The sequence below is a fragment of the Phoca vitulina genome, unplaced genomic scaffold, assembly GCF_004348235.1.
Source record: "Phoca vitulina isolate PV1807 unplaced genomic scaffold, GSC_HSeal_1.0 scaffold14, whole genome shotgun sequence".
NCBI lineage: Eukaryota > Metazoa > Chordata > Mammalia > Carnivora > Phocidae > Phoca > Phoca vitulina.
The window spans coordinates 19435825-19459617 of NW_022589717.1; the positions used below are offsets into that span (position 1 = coordinate 19435825).

At 38.5% G+C, this 23793-nt stretch overlaps 1 protein-coding gene across 7 annotated transcripts in view; it reads right to left on the reverse strand.

The window, feature by feature from the left end:
* INPP4B (inositol polyphosphate-4-phosphatase type II B) overlaps positions 1-23793 on the reverse strand; it is a 797414-nt gene that overhangs the window by 351592 nt on the left and 422029 nt on the right. For all 7 annotated transcript variants that reach the window (XM_032412907.1, XM_032412905.1, XM_032412906.1 and 4 more), the window contains 2 exons: positions 9383-9501; positions 7236-7352 (listed from right to left, as the gene is read on the reverse strand). In XM_032412907.1, the coding sequence (XP_032268798.1) occupies positions 7236-7352; positions 9383-9501 (236 nt within the window). The remainder of the gene's footprint in view (positions 1-7235; positions 7353-9382; positions 9502-23793) is intronic.

The following is a 23793-nucleotide window of genomic DNA, read 5'->3' on the forward strand; positions in this document are numbered from 1 at the left end:
ATGAGCACATGTTACCTGGCATGAGAGATCTGAATCCTGAGGAGCCCTAGCCATAGCATGGGTCTTGCCCATTCACCTACTCCTTCCCACTGAAAGTCACATACTGAAGGAGGACATTTCAATGTGCAGGAGAGCTGAGAGATTCACCAAAGCTGCACGGGGCTTTCTCCAATGTGAGGCAGAAGAGCAGAGGTTGATCTCCCCATGCGCTAGGCTGAAGCTTGAGAAAGAGGTGAGATTGCTGCATAGTGAAAATATTGCTCCAGGAATCCAAGGTTGGTTTAACTTACAGAGACAATTAATGTAATTCACTCCATTAACAGAGTAAGTAAGAAAAACATTTGAGCATCTCAATATATACCAAAAAAGTCATTTGACTAAATTCAACATGATTCATGATAAAAAAAAAAAAAAACCTCACAGGAAATTGGGGATAGAGGGAAATTCCTCCCTCTGATAAAAGACATCTCTGAAAAGCCTACAGTTAAGATCAAATTTAATGGTGAAATACTGAACACTTCCACCTTAAATCTGGAAACAAAACGAGAATTTCCACTCTTACCACTTCTATCAATATTGTACTGAAAGTCCTATTGCACCGAGCTAGTGCAATAAGGAAAGATAAAATGCACTTTGACTGGAAAAGGAAACATAAAAATCTTTCATTATTCACAGATAACATAATCATATGTTTACAAACCCCTATGGAGTCTTAAAAAGTGTTTTAGGACTAATATGTGAATTTAGCAAGACTGCAGGATACAAGGTCAATACACAAAAAGTAACTGTATTTCTATCTACTAACAAACAGGAATTTAAAACTGTATTTTTAAAAATCCCTCGTACGTTAGCATGAAAAACTATCAAAAATACCTGTCTTAAAATGTATTATGACCACACACAAAGGATCTGAACACAAATATATTGCTGATAAAATTTAAATACCTAAGTAAGTGGAATGATATGCCTACCATATTTATAGATCAACAGACTCAATATTGTTAAGATGTCCAGTCTCTCCAAATTGATCTACAGATTTAACACGATTCCAATCCAAATCCCAACGGGCTTTTTGAAGAAATCGACAAGTGATTCTCAAACTTATGTGGAAAAACTAAGGCTCTTAGAATAGGCAAAACCAAAACCTTGATAAAAAAACAAAGCTGGCAAAGATAGAGGACTTAAATCACCTATTTCAGGATTTACTATAAAGCTACAATAGTCATGTGGTCATGAAGCTAGACAAAGTGATCAATGGAACAGAACAGATCATCGAGAAATAGACCTGCATCTATCCGTAGACAACTGAATTTCTAGTCAAGGCACCTACTGAATTTAGTGAAGAAAAAAGTATTTTTGACAAATAGTGCTGCAATAACTAGATATCTACATAGGGGAAAATAACTTTGATTCCTATCTTATTCATAAATGTAAAGGCTAGAACAATAAAACATTTTGAAGGAAGACCCTGGAGAATATTCTCATGACCCAAAGCATAATCATCTTTGGGGGCACAAAAAGCACTAATGAAAAGATTGATAAACTGAACTTACTCAGAATTTAAAGTCTCTGAACAACAAAATACATCATTAAGGAAATTATAAGGCAAGCCAAAGGGAAGAGAGGGGACCTGTAACACATATATCCTTTTTTTTGGTAACACATATATTCATAAAAGCACTTACATCCACATATATGAAAAGTTCTTATAAATTAACAATAAAAAAAACCCCACTTTTTAAAAAGAAAAAAGTCTTGAGCAGAAACGTCATTTAAAAAAAAAAGAGGGGTCCTTGGGTAGCTCAGTCAGTTAAGCGTCTGACTTCAGCTCAGGTCATGATCTCAGGGTCCTGGGATCCAGCCCTGCATTGGCTCCTCGCTCAATGGGGAATCTGCTTGTCCCTCTGCCCCTCCCCCTCTCATTTTCTCTCTCTCTCTCAAATAAATAAATAAAATCTTAAAAAAAAAAGATAGATGAATGGCCAATAAGCACAGGAAAAAGGGCTTAACAGAATTAGTCATCAGGAAAATGCAAATTAAGACCCAGTAAGATAACCACTTCATACCCACTAGAATGCTAAATGAAAAAGATTGACAATATCATCATTGGTGGAGTTAATTGGAACTCTCACACAGAATTAAGAGTAGGAGAATAAAGTCATACAATAACTTTGAAGAACCGTTGGCAGTTTCTAAAACAGTTAAACCTGCATCTATCTGCCCTATGACTTAACAATTTTAACTCCTCAGTATTTACCTCCCAAAATAAAAAATATCCACACAAATACTTGTACTCGAATATTCATAGACACTTAGTTCATTGTTGTCAAAAGCTGTAAGTTATTAAATGTAGAGAAATGTAAATAAGAGAATGAATAAACAAACTGTGGTATCACTGCAACATAATACCATTCAGTAATAATACCATTCAGCAACATATATGAACCTCAAAAATATGTTGAGCAAAAGATACCAGGCACAAGGGAACACATATTATATGATTTTATTCACATACATTTCAACAAGCAAAACAAATCCATGTTGTTATATATGGAAAAGTGGTTGCCTCAGAGTATGTGGGGTGGCAATTGACCAGAATGGGGCACAAAGGAACTTTCTGGAATGATGGAAATGTTCTATATCTTGCGTCGGGTAGAGGTTATGTGGCCATATGCAACTATCAAACTCATTGAACTGAACACTTTAGATCTGTCCATTTTGTTATATGTAAATTATGCCTCAATAAAATATAAATATGCCTTTGTAAATATATACTATTCATCAACAGATAGAAAGGAAGTGAAATTATTTGTGAAGGGCAGCAACATCTTAGAACCCTGAACTACTTCTATACGGAATTGGTAACTCCCCTTGCAAATTATGTTACCATAGAGACCAGAGCATTACAAAAGGCAAAGTGAACCAACAAGTTGAGAGGACCATGCAGTATACACAAAAGGAAAGGGCCAGGTGGACAAAAGCAAAAGTCTAAGGCATAAACTTAACCATTTCACAACAGGTAATAACAGCTACCTTTTCATTAATATTAGTTGGCCACTTCATAAAACTTATTCAGACATTTGCAATTAGTTATACATGCTTAATCTAAGCGCTTAAAAATTTTGGGTATGTTTTTTCCCCTATACTGGCATACCGACATTTTTTTTTTTCTCAATCAATTTTGAAGATCCAACTGAAGGATATTTTTTTAATATCATTTTTTTAAAGATTTTATTTATTTATTTGAGAGAGAGCGAATGAGAGACAGATAGCAAGAGAGGGAAGAGGGTCAGAGAGAGAAGCAGACCCCCTGCTGAGCAGGGAGCCCGATGTGGGACTCGATCCCGGGACTCCAGGATCATGACCCGAGCCGAAGGCAGTCGCTCAACCAACTGAGCCACCCAGGCGCCCCAACTGAAGAATATTTTTAAAGCATCAGCTGAAGTAAAAATACCACCATGCGTAAGTGAAAATGAGGGTAATCCTAACAATATATGTACTCTGGAGAAAAGAAACGATTTTTGACTTGGCCTACTTAAGTTTTCAGAATCTCAGTTTCTTCACCTTTAAAATGGGCAAGGTAATACCTCCCTCAATGAATTTTTTGGAGAGTAAAGAAAAAACCATGTATAACAAATTTAAACACAGTGCTTGGTATGTGCTTAGTGATCAATAGTATCAGTTTCTTTTCCTAATCAGCTGTACTGTATGTTCTACAAAGAGAAGGCAAGCTTACAGAATTTGTATCTCAACAAGTATAATTAGACCTAACCTTCTAAGAAGTTAGTGTAGAAAATCAAAGCAAGTCAGAGTATACCAAATGTAAATGATTTTCTTTTCCATAGAAAAACACAAAAAACTGGACACTTCCATGTAGGGAATTGTGCTAGAAATAAACTGCCTCGGACATAATAACTCACATAATGTAATAAATTTACATCCAATCTTGATAAGGTCACTTTTTTCTGAAAGGTACAAATGGAGAGTTGCTAGTAACTGGCAGTAAAAAATATCACCTGAGAAATGTTCCGTATCTACTGGACACAGGACTCTGTCTTATAAATGAACATCTAACAAGTTGAGGATACAGCAAACATTTATTTACCCTAAGAACAAATGAAGCAATGTGTACTCCTGCAAAATAGACAGAAATTCAAATTTCTACCATGAGCAAAGCCAATTTTGTGACCTAATTATATGTTTGCAGATTGATGGCTATCCTCAGTGTGGTGTTGAAAGAGCTTCTTCAGTATCTTCCAAGACACCAGTTGCATGGGAGGAAGGGAAAAAGACAAAGTTTGATGGTGATGTTCTTCTCCTATGTAAATTTCACCTTCTTCTGAGTTTTTTCTGTAACATATGAAAGACCCATAGTCCCAGCTTGATTCCCTAGGGCTGAACACTGTGAGCTATGTGCTAAAAGCAATTGTGTCTATGTTGTTTCATTTTCCAGGAAGTTTAAAATAGAGCACACAACCAGTATATATCCAGAAGATACCAGCTTCACTGTTTGAACTTGGGCTCTCCCATCCTAGCCATGGGCTTCAATTTCAAGCTTTGAAGTCCCCACCAAACAGCTGGATGTTAGAGCCGCACATTCTGAGAAAACAGATCATTTTCTCATGATGAGGAAAATAGTAAAAAGGTCACTCCAGTTTTAATAATGACCCTGTCACCCACCGTATCCCACCTCCCCACCTGCCAAGCATTATCTATCCATCTGCCACAGTGCAAGACTTACTGCAGTGAATGAGGAGGATGAAGGATGTAGTAGGAGGAAACAACAGTCATTCTGAATGGACAGACTCTTCTCCTTGGTTACAATGATTAATTGCATTTCTGCTGAAGTTACTAAGTAAGATAATCAATCTTAGGTCCAATGTTTAGAGGAATACAAGAACAACAACCAGTTACATATTAGCAGTATCAAGGGCACAGATGAAAGGTTATCATTTCTCTTTAAAAATATCTAATATTAATAGGTATGTAAATGAATATGAAATGGCAAAGTAACACATTTATTTGACTGATGAAATCCCAGTAATGATAAATTCAATAGGAAAGGGCAAGCAACTTAGTCATCTGACTCAACTCATTAGTTTTCAGTCAGTAGAAAAATCTCGTTGTTCTGGGTCAGCCTAACATGATCAATGCTTTGCTAGGATCAAATATTTAAACTACTTTTAAATACATGCACATAATTCATTAATTTTCTAAAACACATATACATATTCTCATTTCTTAGGCCTTAAAAGTACTATGATCTTAATTTTTTTAGGTTGTTAAGTGCTCACAATTATAAACTGTACTTGAAAACCACTTCCTGCTTTCCCTTCCCCCCTCCCCGCCCCCAACCCAAAGAAAATCTTAAGAAATGAGAGAACAAGGGCCAGGATAAAGACTGTATGTCCATGGGGACTATTAGCATATTAATAAACTGTGTTTCTATTTACACTTCCATCACCAGGGCTAATTGTTAGTTATTTTAAGGAAGAGGTTATGCCTTAATTAACAGCTCTTAGTAAATGAAAGCTGGTTGCATCTCTTAAGTATGCTCAAATTTCACAAGTCTTATTTCATAGCAGGGATTCAGGTTCATCCAATACTTTTATGTGATGACACCTCTGATGAAGGAAGGAAGTCTTTAATAGACCTTAAATAAGTAGCTTTCAGAATAGAAGCCAATAAAAAGCATAATTAATGAGTAAGCTAATTATCTATCTGTAAATCATTAACATCCATGCACATTTTAAATGAGGGAGAGTAAAGGGGATAGAAACATCTTAGGTATTTCATATTTCTAACTCTGACATTTCTTTTTTTTTTTTTTTAAGATGTTATTTATTTATTTGACAGAGAGAGACACAGCGAGAGAGGGAACACAAGCAGGGGGAGTGGGAGAGGGAGAAGCAGGCTTCCCATGGAGCAGGGAGCCCGACGCAGGGCTCGATCCCAGGACCCTGGGATCATGACCTGAGCTGAAGGTAGATGCTTAACAACTGAGCTACCCAGGCACCCCATAACTCTGACATTTCTAAGGACTTCACAAACTCAAGAGTTTAGGGGAAACATTCATTTCTGTAAGTGTTCTTAGACCTCTGCCCTTGCCATATTCTGTCCTGTCTATGCTTTGGGATTGCTGGGGGAATTGAATTTGATCGTGTGCTTGGAGGAACAGAAAATCCCACAGTTCACATCATCCTAATCATTTCTCTGCTTACTACTCCCCTGCACAGTTGCATCACCTCCTCCCATTATCTATTTGAACCATAACCTTACATGAGGGTGGAGTTTAAAGTGACGTTTTCCCCAGATGAGGTATGGGTGATTCTCTGTGTCCAGCAGCACCGCTTAGCTTCAACAGAAACTCTACTGGAACCTAAAGGCCTCCCTGCCTTCAAAGTGTTCCCTGGCATGTGCCTCACTATGGATCATCAACACTGCCGTAGCTTCCCTGCCTTGAAAATGGACAGGAGAGATTTGAAGGAGAGGGCCCCTTTTAAGCCATCCCCTTCCCAGCACCTACCCAACAGCATTCTCTTCTGTCCAGGAATTTTAAGAATGGCCTCTAGAGATAGTGCCTAGGTCCTTGACTATCTAACCAGGCAGTCTGATGCAGGGAGAAGAAAAGTCAGACCCTGTAGGAAGACTGAAGAATTTAGGACAAAAGCCCACGGGGGCTTTACATAACCTCCACGCAAGGAGGCCGATTAAAACGTGTGGCTAGTGCTTCTCGTTACCCCCTCTGTTTGCTTTGGTGCCAAGAACAACTTCAGGAAAATAGAGGGAGTATCTCTCTACACAGTCTTGTCCAGAATAAACAGTGAAAGTAGAGCACTTTATCAACCTCCTGTTTTAGAATAATTACAATATCTAGAAAGTTTTAAAACAGTATATAAAGTTCATCTCTTCCACTTGCCTTATGCCCACACTATGACTCCTTCAGCAACTCCTTAAAACAACCACAGAAAGGTAAACCAAGAAATCAAGCCAGCCTTCCTGAGAAAGAGAAAAATCTGTTCTGAAAGCTTTTGCTCCTCACCAATTGCCAAATGAATTGGGCATGGAGGGGTGGGGGTGGGGATCCTCAGCACACCATAAACATAAGACAAGCATAAACACAGTATAAACACCCTCTTTGAAAAATGCCAGTTATATCCAAACCCAATGGTTTGGAAAAGCATAACTCCTTCCCCCCCCCCCCCCCAAAAAGAGAAATAAGTACAAGTACTTACAGTATCATGAGACTTATCCTTGACATCATAGACTGTTAGCTTTATTTTGGTCTCCTCATAGATGGGATACTCAGATGGGAATGTGACACCAGTCAAAAACAGCGGGTCTCTTGTTCCCTGTAACAGCACAAGCAGACCACTTTGATTCAATAAAGCAGCAACTGCAGTTGGCAGCATGCAGGGACACATGAGAATGCAGAAAGTGTGTCTGAGTCTGTTTGTTTTTCTAGGAAATAGTTCTATTGGAAAAGTGATGTGAATTGCCGAATGATGCTCGTGGGCGACAGCAAGGCCCAGAGCCCCAAATACTGATAGAGCTGCTGATAGTAAATGGCACTGCAACAGTGTCAGAACTGCTAATACTCTGGAAAAACAATTTATTTTCATTATATGTAGAATCCTTAATTAGGGTCAGTTGTCAGTCCATTAAGAATAGATTTAATGGATTTAACCTGAAATTCACACAAATGATCTAAGATATTGACTGATCAAATTAAAATGAAGCTATTTGCTCATCAAGTACCATTTACTTCCTTTCTGTAATGATTCGATTGAAAGCCATGCTCTGATAATGTCCATTTGTTTTCAGGTGTTCAGCTGTGTTTTTTCTCAGACCGATTTGAAAACTAATGAAAGAAACTAAATATGATGGATTTGGGGCTATAAAATTACTAGTGTAGGATGCAGTGCACAGGATATTTCAATGCCTCAGATTTCATTTTGAGAGAGCTGACATCCAACACTAAATTTTACATCTATATTTAAATATGAATATCGCCAAATATTATTGAGATGTTTGCTAGAATTTAGTAAACCAGGTGTCTATGAGTTTCTGGAAGCCCAAGTTATTTAGTCATTCATTCTTTCTCCTTTTCTTCAACAAATACTACTTTTTGTTCAGCTCTGTGTTAGACACTTTGGAAAAACAGTCAGTAAAACAGCCCAAAACAGCTATGTATGTTCAAACATAAACAACTGAAGTGTGTCAAAATCATTTCTTTTAAGTTTTGGCAATATTTTAAGAATAAACTGGGACAAACTTGAAATTTTTTTTTCATAGAAATGAACAATTTTACAATTTTAGTCAAGTTTTCGCTATATGAACGGACTATTTTTGTTATTTCAACTACAGCATTAACTACAAATTATACCAGCATTGGAACCTAAAGTTTCCAAAGGGCAGATTCAAGGCTACATGCAGGATCTGGGTCATTCCCATTAGAGAAATGAGTTGAGTTCAGTCTGAATCATTTATTCCAGCAACCAAGCACAGGGCAGCACTGAGCAAACCGGGTGTCTAGGGTAGGCTACTTAGTTCCCTACAGAGAAATTCCCCGGTCAAAACAGACAGGGCTTACAAATCTGAAAAAAAGCATGCAAAGCTAAGGAGTTTAAAGCACTCTTTCTGTAGTCCCAGATGTTCCGTATTTCTCATTCACTAAGTGCGTGAAATATGTGTGATGAGAACAAAATAATCAAAAGGGAAACACTTCCTCTTTTGAATCTGATCCAATACAATAACAAGTTTCCTCCCGACACATTTTGAATGTTATATTAGTAACAATAAATGTAAATAGGAAATCTCTCATCTGATGAGTAATGTAACACCCTTTAGCTAGAAACATTACAGTTTTTCAAATTAATCACCTACCTTTCTTTGAAAAACACGGTACTTTAAAAAGACACACAAATAGCAAAGAATATAAAGTTTCCATGGGCAGCCTGAAGAACACAGGAAAAAATGAAAAGTGCAAAAACACTTAACTTCTCTGGGGGCACTTTAGGACTCTCTTTTATTCCTCCCAAATAAGTATTCATTCCATTTAATTTTTTAAAAATGTGTATTTTTTTCTCTACTTGGTGATCTATTTAAGGATTCAAAGTGAGATTTTTTTTTTTCCTATTTACTAAAGAAAATAAGGTCTCTTATGAAAAAGGCAAGCTCTCCTCTCATCTGTTTATTTTGGTAAGTTAGCAATGCATGCTTTAATAACCTCAGGTATGCTTTCCTAAATGACAGAGGACAGTAACACAGCATAGCTACAGGCCATGGACTAACTTATTTCAGCTGTTTGCTCAAATCCAGAGAGAGGCTGAGAAGGCGACAGCAGGGCAGAGGAAGGCAGGCACACAGCACGCTCACTCACCTCCACAATTTCCGTGCTTGAGTATCTTGTCAGACCCTGCTCCGCGGGGTGGATTACTGAGATCTGCACCAGTGTATTCAGCTTCCGATCACGAACGGGAGCCACAAGATCCTTGCATGCTGGCAATGACAGAGGAAAGAGAAAGAAAAGAAACTAACACGGTGTCTCAGGGAAAACTTCTGTCCCGAGTTGGAAGTAAACTTAGCGACTGCGCTGAATGAAATCTCCCGGGACTCAGACTGATTTTTACAGAGGAAGTCCCTTGGAAGTACCTTACAGAAATAGGAAGTCACGTGCTGCGGAGCTGAACTGAGGGTTCATTTCCACTGACCGCATTTGCCGCTCCTGCTAGTCTCGACCGACCTCCCTGGGATCCCAGCTCTAACAGGCGATTGTGCACACACAGCTCAGGGACTTGAGGGACTTTAATTAGTCATTAAACCCTGGGCTTTAATTCACACCTAGGCAAAGTAAGCTGAGCTGGGCTATATCCGGGAAACTTTATGCTGTTCCTTATTGACATTGGCGGGAGTAGTTCAAATGTACCGATGCACCCTTCCTTGGTCCTTACCAATCTATTGGCTACGATCAAACACAGCGACAGAAACTGGGACGAGGGGCTACCCTACCAAAGCAGCACACAAGCCACAGGCGAGCGGCAGAGGAAGAAGATGAGGGGTTAGAAAAGCCCTCCGTCTGGGATTCCAGCCAAGTCTGGGAGGGAGAAGTGTGGAATAAGAATGGGTTAATTCTTGCCCTGGGGCCACAAATGTAGGAACTTTCCCTTGAGACACCAGGCTCATATTACAGACGCTCTGCACCATACCATATTTACTTGAATATTTTCTCCCCCCACATATCATTCCCACAATTTGGGGGAAAAAATCCAAAAATATATTCCTTTTCAGCATGTCCCAACACCTCTTCTCCCCTGGCTTTGAAATAGTAGTTTTACTACCTGCAGTTGGATGGCTAAGTCTGATGCAAAGTGTCCTCACCAGAGGGGGTTCAAGTTTATGCTCAGCTGGTGGCTTAAGGCAGCCTGGGGGAACCAGGGATCTAGATCCCAGGTGAGAGTGTGCGGGCTCTGTATCACCATCCTTACCCCACACTTCTGACTGCTTCAGTAAGGGACAGAAGGACAGTTGCATTTAAGCTATGTTCTGCCACTGCAGCAATTTACAGCACCTTCATCCACTGGGACAGAGGTACTACGGCTTAAATCGGAAACTTGAAAGCAAAGGAAATTTTAAATCTAATTATCACCTTTCAGTGGCTTACAGATCATCTCATTTATAGAAGCAGAATGGGATAGAGGAAAATGCAGGAGCTTTGGAATCAAACAGTTCTGTTTTTTTGCTTAGTTCTACTAGCTAGGCAATGCTGGGCAAATTTTTTACCTTCTGAACTCTTCTTGCCAGACTTTGAGATCCTGTTATTCCTGTATGTCATGATTTGTTCCTTATTTAAACCACCTCTATTTAAATGCCTCTGTCAATACAGGAGAGCTTAGGAAAGCATGTGTGGAAAATATAATAGCTACAGTTTATTTAGCCCTCCCTATTTTTGAGGCATTTTGCTAATTATATTTTGATTTCTCAAAACAGAACTTTGAATTATTATTTCAGTTTTACATATTAAGAACTAGAGGCTTAGGAATAGTAAGCACTCACATTTCCATTAGTAAAACCCTGGTGGCTTGTTTACATCATTCCTCATTAGCTCCATTTCTTTTCTTGACATACTGAATTCCTCTCCTGCACAACGGCATCTCTCTTTGGAAGACCCACTGCCATGATTCTTTATTGTCTGACTCAAGAGATCTACAGTTTTAGGAAATACTGATGCAAGGTTTCAATGTCAACATATCTCCGGAAGGAAAAAAAAAAAAGCTAGATTTAGACTTTACTGTTCTTTGGTGGTTACTTTGATCATTTCCTCTACTTGCCTTATGAATGTGTTTAACTTCATCACTCATTTGCTTGCTTCTCTGTTCAGAGTGTACAGCTTTCTCTCCACTTACTGATATTGACTGTATCTGTCCCTGGATTTTAAAGCTGGAGTTTATTTGCCTCAAACACATGCATCTTGCCCTCTTCCTTGGTTGTAGCCTCATCTCTACCTGATGAGCTTATGACACCTTTGCTCAAAATAAGTTACTCCTTTTCAGATTTCTTATCAGGCTTGATTGTGGGCTGTGGTTACTTCCCAGAAGTGAGCAGCTATTCTCCATTTTATCAGTGAAACTCTCAGACTCACTCCTAATAAAAACGGAAAATCTTCATTAAACTGAAATGTTCTGTCCAACCCAATTTACAGATATCCCAATACTGAAGAAGTAAAAACAGCAATAATGACACTTCGTATTTCTCTATATTCTGTATCTAAAAACAGCACAGAAAACAAAAACTAAACTCCTATCTTGGGCAGTACATATCTCTTTTCTTCCCAACAGCCCAGAGGATTTTCTGTTCCCTCATGCTTACGCAGTAAGATATCATGTAAAGATTCTGAGATCATTCAGGATTCCTCAGCTGTATTCCTACATTCCTTGTTTTTTAGTTATGTGATGTTAAGTCACAAACTCTTGGACACTCAATTTCTTCATCTGTTTACCTGTCCCTTAGGGTGGAGTTGAGAAAGACATTAGCCCCTTTTTATTAATGGATTTTCTATGAAAAACAAAATTTACCAGTATCATTATACTAATATTTTTATTATTATTTTAAAGATTTTTATTTATTTATTTATTTATTTATTTATTTATTTGAGAGAGAGAGAACACATGAGAGGGGGGAGGGTCAGAGGGAGAAGCAGACTCCCCCCTGAACAGGGAGCCCGATGCGGGACTCGATCCAGGGACTCCAGGATCATGACCTGAGCCGAAGGCAGTTGTTTAACCAACTGAGCCACCCAGGTGCCCTTCACTATATTAAATTTACCAATGTTAATATCAACACTTACCAATATTTAGTGTTTTATTATTCTGTAAAATGTTTTTTATTGACTCAGTCATAGTCAGGTAACTCCTTAAACACTGTCACCAGGTCCAATATTTCTTGGTAAATACCAAACCAGTGCATGAGTCATTGCATTTCATATAGTGAAACCCATACACACCACGGATCTATACATACTGAAACTGTCCCATTGGAGGGGTGATAAATGATGAGTGATTGGATTGCTTCATGGCGATATTACTCATTTGATCGCTATAAAGTCTAACCTGCATAAGAATTATTTGGTAGCCAATAAAGAAGCCTGAAAACTCTATTTCTCAGTCTTCCAACCATACTTGCCACTGCCCATTATCCAAACAAAACTCTGCTCTGCATAAATGGCCTTCTTCAACTCATAAGACTAAAAGCGCACTTTGGGTTTTGCTTCTGTTGTTTTGTTTTATTCATTTAGGAATTTCTTGAATTAAATGGGCAGTTAATAAAAGCCTCTCTGCAATCATTCTATCTATCTATCTATCTATCTATCTATCTATCTATCTATCTATCTATCTATCTATCATCTATCTATATATATATATATTTTAATTTTTATTGCTGCCTTTTTACTGGTTTTGTTTTGGACTAAGCTATTTAAAAAAAATGTTCCCAAAGTCCAGAAGAATTTACATATACAAGATGCTGACAGGTTGGGATTCAAATGTGCTTGTGTTCACTGAATAGACTGTTTTATTTTTTACTGAAAAGGGGAAAAGTTAGCAATATAGAAGTAATGAGTATTTTTTTAAAAAGCTATAATTTGAAACTTTTATTTAAAAAAATAAAAGAGCTCTGAGCTGCTATTTTTTTTCTGTTAACTTTTCTGGAGTAACTAGCAACATGAGGGTTCACCTTCTATTGCCAATGCTTTGATGAGATGCCCACCGGCATCCCCAGCACAGATTCATACAGGAGCCAGACAGCTCTCACTCCATGGAAGGGAATGCTCGCTATAAGTGCAAGAATAAAAATAAATAAAGCTTCAATACCTCGGGGGGAGGTCTAGGCATTGAGCAAACTGGAAAGCTTATGCTATGTTACCAGAGGGGACCTCTATTCAAATTCATTGCCCGAAGAAATGAAAGCCCACCGTGGCTTGATTTGAGGATTTGTCCAGGGCTTGAAATTCCAGTCACTGTGTAGGCTAAAGCTGTAAGAACCACACAACATACCTCTGTGACTAGATCTGGCCTAAGGACCAGAAGTTTCTAACCTCTGCTCGAGATGCTCCAAGCTACTACTTGGAGTCTTAGGAAGATAGCACAGATCATCTTTTGCTCTTGTAGTTCTACTATATGAGGGTCCAGGAGCTAAGGGGCAGGGTCTGCAGCGTTCTTGTTAAGTTAAATATTCTCTCTACCCAGAAATACTGTTTTCATAAAATATCAGTTTTTGCTTCATCCAGCCATCATTTCTAAATCATGTCAAGTCTCTTGAGTCCACACAGCCTTGTCAGCATTCTAGCCCACTTTGGCTGGAAGCCTCGAACTGTCTCCATACTCTGCTATCAGAGAGTTCAGTCCCAGCAATAATCATCAGAAGCAGAACACAACTATTCATTCAGGTGCCTTCAAATTCAGCAGCACTGGCCAAATCCTAACGTTCTAGGACCTTCATTGGATATGGAGTGTGCGAATTAGCAAAGATGTAGGCCATAGGCTTTCACAAGAGCAGAGGCAGGAGCTGCGGGGGTGCTGTGAATTCACAGTTGACTCTAAGCAGCTCTCTCTTTCTCCTAAGGACTCTTTCTTCTTTGAAGTCAGGTCATTTTTCTTGCCTCACTCCATTTCATTTCTCTTCTTGCCATTCAGTGTTAGTGGCATCTAACAAAGTTTATCCTCTTTCCTCCAGAACAAAGCAATGGCCACAAGCAAAGGAGACGGGGGCAGGGGACTTTGACAAGAATTTTCACATCTCTATTTTCTGTTCTTACATTAGCAAAAAGAAAGTCAGGCTTAGAGGAGAAACCACACAGTATAGCATAAAGAACATAGAGGAATGGCTTTTTCACTCAAGATAACACTGTATTTGATACCTGGATCCAGCCTAAGGGGTTATGTGACTTTGTATAAATTATCTCTTCGAGTCACTATATTTTAATCTTTAGAATGAACGTAAAAGGACATATTTCATAGATTTGTTATAAAGATTATATGAAGCAATCTACTTAGAATGCTAGGCACATGTTATTATTAACGTTAATATGAATATAGTTATGGCTCGGCACAAAAATGGATTTTATCTCTCCAATATTCTTATGGTAGTTATATGCTTAACATGGTCCAGGTTGGTCCTAATTTTGTGTAACCTTCTGATTTTTCAGTAAAAGCATTTTATTAAATTTATAGCTGTGATTTTTGGGGGTGGGTATTTTCTTGTTTTCATATAGATAAATAAAAATGTTTTAAAACCTTTTACTGGATTATTTGTTAATTTCAGAAATCATAGGTATCATTAATATGTTTCCTTCTATGGAATCAGATGTGTATGCTTACACTTGTTAACTTTACCTCTGACTAGGCACTTCCAAAGAAGAAGCCAAAAATAACAGAAGCTTATTTTCTGTCTGCCCGGCAGATGAGCTGCATGTAAATAGTCAACTCAACCTATGAGCAGGGGTTTAGCTGAGGCGTTAGTGTTCCTTTATACAAAGAGTGGTGGCTCACAGGGAGGCATTATTTTAACACCTGAGATGTCCCAACGGGTTATGGAAAGACTTGCTCCTCTGCTCTGTATACTTCCTTCATCGAAAAGGAAGACTGCAAATGCTAATAAGTTGTCTTTTTCTTGCAATTAAAAATAAATGTTATATCTAGAACCCAATATAGCCTGATGGAAGCATACCTCCTCCTTTGATGAAATCTTACCTCTTGTACCCTCTATGGACTCTTCATAGTGAAAATGGAAGAGATATATCCATGCCCCTCAAGGGCAAAAAAGGCCAGGGCACTGAGGATGGGGGATTTTGAATAAAAAAGCAGCCTTATACAAACAGGGCTTTAGGGAAATAACCATCTGGCTTCGAGGCTCCCTCAACAGCACCATTCTTATCTTACCATGGCTGAGAGGATCAGCCACTTCCCCAAGGCTGTCGGAAAGACTCTTGCAGCCTAGAATACAGTTTTTTTACTTCTCAAATTCTTTTTGTTTGGTCAGGTTTCTTATAAATGTCACATATATATCTTTCTCCTTGTACTCCAGAAAATTAGATGCCACTAATGAACTGATAAGCCAATTTGGGTTATGTTTCCAGTCTAATCAATTACTGTACTCCGTTAAATGGTTTCACAGTTACCATCCTATACCAGTGATTAAATCGAGATTACACAAATTTACAACATACATTTAAAAATGTAACACTTAAGCCGAATAGCCCCTCTTTCTAATTGCTTTGCCAGTATAACATGTATAATATGCTTTCCTGTATTTAGTCTCTTCTTCCTTTCTGTTCTTTATTCTTCCTTTCTCTCCAGAATTTTAAGACAACGATTTTTTGAAGCCTAGGCTGCTAATCTCTACAGTTCAGATCCCCTGAGTGGGTTCAGAAGACAATACTGCTTCGTTCCCAGGGCACTGCATTCCATGATAATTCAGTTGTGTGCAGTAAAATGGCAGAATACAGAGTGTCCCTGCTTCATATTAATATCCACAGAATGAGATTTTCCTAAGTAATTGGGAATACTCTATTCACTTTTAAATATTTTCTGAAGGCTGCTTCTTAGAAAAATGTGGCTCGATATCATACTGACTGATTTATGGCCATTAATGTATACATTCTATGAGCATTCAGTATTCTCTGTAGAATCTTTAAGAGTCTTTAATTCATTGAGTCTAGCATTACATCTTGCCATGCCTGTTCATTTTAGCATATTTTCACCTAATCAAGGCTACTTTCTGTAATTTTTCTCATCTGGCATTTTCCCTTTGTGTTCTCTTTTCTGCCATCTCAAATTTCCTCTCTAATGTATGTTTCTCTCATCATTCTGAAAGATGAGGTCATTGAAGTCATCACTGTATATTTATAAGATGTGGGACTATTAGGGTCAGGAATATATCTCTCTTAACCCACCACAGCTTTTCCTTCAATTAAACAACTGTTTTTAAGTCCTCATAGGGATAAAACAAAAACGTGTTATTTCCCCCTTAACTGTTGTGTGGGAGATTTTAATTAACACATACTTCCCTCAAGAGTATGTGAACCATGCATAACTGCCAACGTAAGCAATATTTGTTGGAAAAATAAAAAATACATAAAAGTTGGCATAAAAAGATTAGAATGTTTGGAATTCTTTCTCTTTTCCTTTTTTGGTTTTATTTGGTCTTTTAAGGCAATGAACTTAAAAAAAAAAAAAAGTCCCAAATTCAAAATCAGGGCCTGACTTTTCAAGGAGGATAAATACTCCTCCATAACATGAACCAACAGTATTAATTTTAGGTTTTTAGAAGGTCAGGGGGAAATAAGCAACTCAATGTTTAAGGTTGAAAGATAAGATATAAATCCAAGAGGAGCCTGGGTGGCTCAGTCAGTTAAGGTCTGCCTTTGGCTTAGGTCATGATCTCAGGGTCTTGGGATCAAGCCCAGCCTTGGGCTCCCTGCTCCATAGGGAGTCTGCTTCTCCCTCTCCCTCTGCTCCTCCCCCTGCTTGTGCTCACTCTCGCTCTTTCTCTTAAATAAATAAAAATCTTAAAAAAAAAACAACCCAAGAAATCATCACACACACACACACACACACACACACACACACACAAGAAGGAAAGCCATCCTAATGCAAGAATTTTTTAGACAAACTGAAATAATGCTATATTTTTTGCTCCTATATTACAACAATAAAATGCTAATATCATACAAATTTTAAGGTTGTTCTCATTTAAGATAATATGTGAAGCATGCAAAGAAGATGGGGGTTGGGGGGCAGGAAACAAAATGTACTGTATACCTACGATGTGTCAGGTTGCATTGGGCTTAAACTTTGCTTGTGTTAGCGCATGTCCAGAACAATAATGTGCCTGTTGCTACCTCATTGTTCCACTAAATTCCATCCGTCTCTCTCTTTTTTTTTTTTTACTAGTCAGTCAGATTTGTGGATCACAACATGTGGCTCAAGGATGAAGACTATATTTATTGATTTGCTTTTTACCAACAGCAGAGTATTCAGCAGCCTAATTTTTTCCCCCAAAAAACGTTGTTCTGCTCTGTCTGGTCCTCTGCATGTTCAATGGTGATTTAGCTTTGTAACAAGAATTTTAAGACTCTCGATACTTTGATAATAGAACCCAAATAAAACATGAGGAAAAGATGAGAGTAATGCCTTAGGGAGGAAGCAGATGACAAAGTTATTGAGGAATATAGGCAATAATTTGCAAGAGGGAATTTAAAAGATGTTGTTATAGAAACATTGCTTTAGAATTCTTGCTACACTGAGATTTGAGCACCACTGCTCCTAAATTTCATTATAACTGGTTCAGTTATAAATTAAGCTGATTTCCTTCATGTAAAAAGCTACATTCATGTTGTAGGGGGAAAAGGTCCCGAGATAAATTCTTTTACTTTTTCCCCATAACAGAATAATATAGAAATAAACCACCACATCTTATGCATATCTCTGTGTGTGTTAAATAAAAACATGTTGGCCTTTTAAAAGAAAAAAAAAATGTCTGAGAAGATGAAATTCACTTCCTTAGTGTGGAACATTATACATATGAAAATAAACTACCCACTCAGTACCGGTTCTGAATTTAAGTATCATTGAAGAATCTAGAGAGAGAGAAAAAAAGAACCTCTTCCTGGAACAACGGTGCGCTCTCGGGAAATGCTCTTTGATCGCCTGTGCTCTGGAGCAGTGAAGATGCCAGCTGTAGAGCAGACAGCGTATTTGCATATGAAAAGAACAAATTTGGTTCAAATTGCTCTCGTCAGTACCAGCAGACTCCCATTCTCCAGCTTGTCCCCAGCTCCCTCAGCTTCTCTCATGTCAATCCTCAGAAAATACTATTTTGTCTTGTTTTCATGACTATTACCTTGGTGACTGAGACTCCATCCTCAACGCTTTGAATTAAAAACAAGTCTGTGCTCATGTCTCTTCAAGTTTTGATAGCCGACCCTATACGCTGAAAGCCCCAAACTGGTCTGGCCTCATCACCTGACACTGGATACAGACTTCGTGTGCAAGCTCCAGATCCACGTTCCACTTGAGAAACAAGCGCTTGCAGCTTTCTGCTGCTCTTTTCAGCAGGAACATATGTGCTGCTTAAGAAAGGAGGAAAACATTATTCCAAGAATGGAAGCAGGTCCCTCTGAATACTAAAAGAAATATTGTCAGTTAATGGAAATCTGTAGTGTTAAAACTAGGATAGCAGAAGTAAGAGGGAACAACACAGAGAACAACCTTAAGCCTTTTACCTGCCCAGAGGCCAAGAGGACGACATTTTCCCAGGACTACCAGGTCGACATGGGAACCAATAGGATTGGAGGGCCCATCAGTAGATCCAGAAGGGCACGTGGGTTAGTGAGGAGCGGCTGCCTGCTTCCCTGTTTTACCTCCAAACCAAGAGATGAGGCCAGTGGAGCTGGTGAAGAGAGTTACAGGAGGGGTGACAGGAAAGTCAGAGCCCGAATCACCAAAGATGGATGGCGAAGAGAAGTGCACTCACAGTTGTTGAACTCTAAGGACACAGAATGATTGATGTCTAGGAGGTATTTGGGGGGCTGAGGACAAATAAAGGAAATAGGGGCCTGGAATGTTGCCTTCAGGGGTTGGTGGTCTCCTGAAAGAATCCATTTGTTTGGGCAGGAAGTAGCAAGCAATCTGGAAAGCAGTTGTTCAATCTGGACATCTTCACACACAACACATTGACTCACGGTCTGGCTTTCACCAAATCCTGAATGAGGCAATTTTTAGACATGCTTTCCCAAACCAAAATATTTTACAAGAGTTGCATTCTATATATTACACTTAAGGGCTTACACTTTAGGAGGTGGTGCTTAAATTAAGGTAATTTTTTAAAAAATTTTTCAGGAATATTATTTTTTATAAATGTGCTGCACTTAGTATCTATATGTGGAATTAGTAGCTTTTTAAAATGAAATTGCTGTCCCTCTCTAATGCCAACTATTTTACAAGTAGATTAAAAGTATTAAATCAAGGCCTTACATAAATAGAAAATAAGAGGGGAGAAGGGGGTGGGGGGGAATAGATGGTCCTGAGGTATAGTTAGCCCGAGGTATAGTTAGCCTCTTGTTTTACTTGTCTCCATCTAGAACATCATTTGGAGGCAGGACAAATGAAGAGCTTGAAGAATATAACTCCCCATCTTTCTTGAATCTCTTGAATCAATCATATGTGTGATTTTCCTGTAGACAAGAGAAAATCAGGCTTTAGGGGTGTCAATTCTCCCATCATAAGATGGTTGACTCACAGGAAATAAAACAAGGTTTTGGTACAGATAAGCTAAAGCTAGAAATGACTAGTGATCCAGGAGACATAGAACATGAGAAAGAAGACAAGAGAGTGTGTAGGTGAGAAAGCAAATGTGGGATAGTCCAAGGGCAGGAAGGGTCTAATTATTCAGAGCAAAATCCACAAGTTCAACACTATGTGGAAAAAAGCATAGCTCAGACAATTTGAAAAGTAGGAGATAGTGGTTCCAGGAGAATCCAAGTTTGAAGGAAACAAAGAGGATACTTCTTAGAAAAATTGGGTTCTCCAAGGAGAGCAGTTCAAACCCAAAGCTCAGCAGAGCTCCTGCTAGCTGACTGAAGAGTGCTTCAGAGCCTTAGCTTTACAGGAAGTTTTGGAACAAAGGAGAAGTAGTTTACACTACTCAAATTAAAGAAGAACCACCTTCTCTACTCTTCCAGGATATGTGGTATACTAGGTAAGATAAGAATATGAGACACCTTCTGTTTGAAGGTCTCCTTGATAGTTCTTACTTGTTTTATGCAGTAAACCACCTAAGGTTCCCGGTCATAGATCCCAGTCCTGAGCAGGTGACTGGATTTGTGATGGAGTCTCAATATTCTCATCTGGAAATGGGGATGGTAATTATATTCCTTCTCACTGAGCGTTTGTGAAGATCTGATTCAACAGGTGAAAAAAAAGGTTGAATTTCTAACAACATACTAGTAATATATTTCTTTCACATATATTTGCTCAAATACCCTGTGACATAAGAATTATAATCTGCAACTTACACATATAGAATCAGAGTTTTAGAGAGGGTAAGGGATTAACCCAAGACAATAATTAGAATAAGACCATTAAGTGATCAATTATACATCTAGCACCACTCTTAGTGCTTTAAGTACACTACCTCAGATTAATCCACAACCCCTCCCAATAAAAATGAATTGCTTAGAGCCACACAGGTAGCCAGTAGCAGAATCAGGATTCAAATGCTCTCAGGATGGCAATGCAGCCCATGCTCTCAAATGCTGCCCTTGTATTGCCCTTTCTCGGGGTTTATGTAGTACAGACTGAAATGTAAAGTCAAATTTCTGGACCCAGTGCATTTCTACTATTTTAGTTGTCTGTTATGCTGCTTGTTATCTGTTTATGTATGCTCTTCAGAGCATCTCTATAAGAAGAATCCTCGCTTTGTGATGCTGTCATAATACCAGAATCTTGAAGTAATTTTGTGAAGAATTCTAGGCATAAAATTCTACACAGGTAAGCAATCACCAGCTACACAGTCTAGTTACAGAATGCCCTTGTTCAGCTCAACCTATGACTGATTCTTCCCGTGAGTTCTTTCTAGAAGAACTCCAAGGGCAGGAAGGCTCTATCCCTCCTAATACATAATTTGTTAATAACAAAATATCAATGGTTACATAACTGTATTTATTGAGAATTTTAAAATGTGTTGCTTTTTACAAATAATTGTGTTAGCAATAATTACAAAAACATTTCAAGGGCATATCTAAATATATACACTTATTTTATGAAGAAATGTGAGAGGAAAAGAGCAATGGCATTCATGCATGCTTTCAGTTCATGGATATTTATTGAACATCTAAATGTACCCAGCATGATTCTAGGTGACAGTTTTATAGCAGTGAACAAGAAAAGAAGTTCCATATTTTATGGAGCTTATACTCTAGTGGGACATGAAGTTTAAAATAATAATTTAGTGAGAATTTTAAACAGTGTGTTAAATTGAGTGTTGGGAGGGAGGGTGGTTCAAGAAAAGCTTCTCTGACAAGATGACGTTTGAGCTGTGACCTAAAACATACCAAGGAGCCAGCTTAGGGAGAACAACAAATGTAAAGACTCAAATGTTTGGCTTGTTTGAGAAGCAAAAAGAAGACCAAGGTCAATGAAGAATGAGCTAGAAAGTTAGCATAAAGTATGGTGAGAATGGCCTGCTCCTCAAGATCCTTATAGAATGTGGTAGGATATCTCAATTTTATTCTAAGTGAAATGGAGGCCATTGGAGGATTTTATCTAGGGAAGTGAAGAAATCACATTGATAGTTTGAAAAGATTACCCTGGCTCTTCTATCAGGAGGGGACTATGCAGAGGCAAGAGCAGATGCCAGCTTCCCATGGGGACTCCCCTAACTGGCTCCAGTGAGAGCTGATAGCTGCTCAGAATTGAACAACAGCAGTGGCAAAGGAGAGAGAGTTGGTCAAATTCAGAAAATATTTTCAACATAGAAATTATAGGACTTGGTGACGGATTTAATGCGAGGTTAGGGAAAAAGAAGAATCAAGAAAGGGTTATAGTTTGGGGACTGGCATAACTGAATGGATGGTGATGCTTTGTATGGAGATGGGCATCATGGAGGAATGACATTTTGGGAGGGACAGGAATGGGAATCAAGAAAGCAGGTTTTAATTATCTTAAGTTTAAAATACCTCCTAGATGAGCAAGTGGAGATATTTACCAGCCAGTTGAAAATGGGAATTGGGAGCTCCATGGAAAAGTGAAGGCAAGAGTTGCAAGTTTTGGAAACAAAGGCCCATAAATGTTGTTTAAAGCCATGGACTGTGAAATTGTTTAGAGTGGAGGGTATTTAAGTTTTGGGTGGGGATAAAGCTGATATTCTGGATTTGGACAAGTTTTGACCTGGGAATACCTTTTTTGTTTAAACGGACTTCTGAGACCTTACCACTATAGAAAACAGCCAAGAACAATCTTTTGTCCTGGGTAAAGTAGAGGTAATAGGAGAATAAGTGGCAGAACACTTGAAAAGCTTTGGGCTTTCTCATGCCCGCTATAAGACCACAGGCAAGTCACTTAACTCCTCTGAGAGTCGGTTTCTTCCATTGTGAAATGGGCATAGCACCACCTTTGTCAACTGCAAGAGGTCAAAGCTCAAGTAAGAATCATTTGGGAAAAGACTGTTTTGTACAGTGGAAATATGAAGGGACTTTTCTTTAATCCTGCGTTCCACTCTACTAGGTCTCTTCTCTTCCCCATGGCATGGTTCCCAGGTGGTCGAGGATACATTTGGATACCATCTGCTCCACAAGAAGGCTGACTGGTAAATTTCAGTCACACAGACAGCAGCATCAGGGGATCTTGCTCCCTTACAGCCTCCGTGGCTTTCGACTTTATGCAAAGCAAAACCACCTAATGAACAAAGCCCCTAGGTAGTCCTGATTCCCCAATTACCCATAAGTAGCAACAGATGCTACAAAGGTAGACCTGTTCCAGTGACCAGCCGCTCTCAGTAATTAGACAATGGAGGGAAGAAAGTAATTAGGTAAATCACATAGAAAGAGTAATAAACAAGATGCGGCATGTTGATCATGGATAAAAGACACAAATAAAGAAGGTAGAAAGTAAACATTTAAAAAACCCCCTCTAATTTAACAAATAATTTGCCAAACCTATGTGAAGAATCAATTTTGGCCTGTGAAGTTAGACCTGGTCAAAGACTTCCTTTAATTGAAAGCTCCTATGGTATATTATTCAGAAGGAAATGTGACATGAATAGACATATTTATCATAACATAATTCAATTAAATGATACGGTTGCAGCAAACGAGAAGTGGGAAGAGAAGTTTGATTTCTCATATACTTCTCCTTTATTAATGATGTCACATATCTCAACTTCCTGAAGAGTGCCAAACTAGAATCTAGACCAGTGTCACTAAGGACAGGCTATATTCCAACTGCAGCACACATTCAACCTTGAGACTCTAGAAACCACTACCCACACAACAGACCTATTAAGAAGCTCTAATTGGTTCATTTTCTCTTCTTCCAGTTAAATCTCTAATTATTTCAGCAGTACAAAAACATAATGCAGGTCTTAGATAGCCTTTAATGTCTTCTCTTTCCCATTCCTGCACTTTTAATAATCAACCACAAAGAACATGGCCTTTGGAGTTAAAATCTATATTCCTCCATCTCCTAGTCTTATACCCATGAGCAAGCAACTGAATTTATCTGTGAAACATGAATAGTGGGA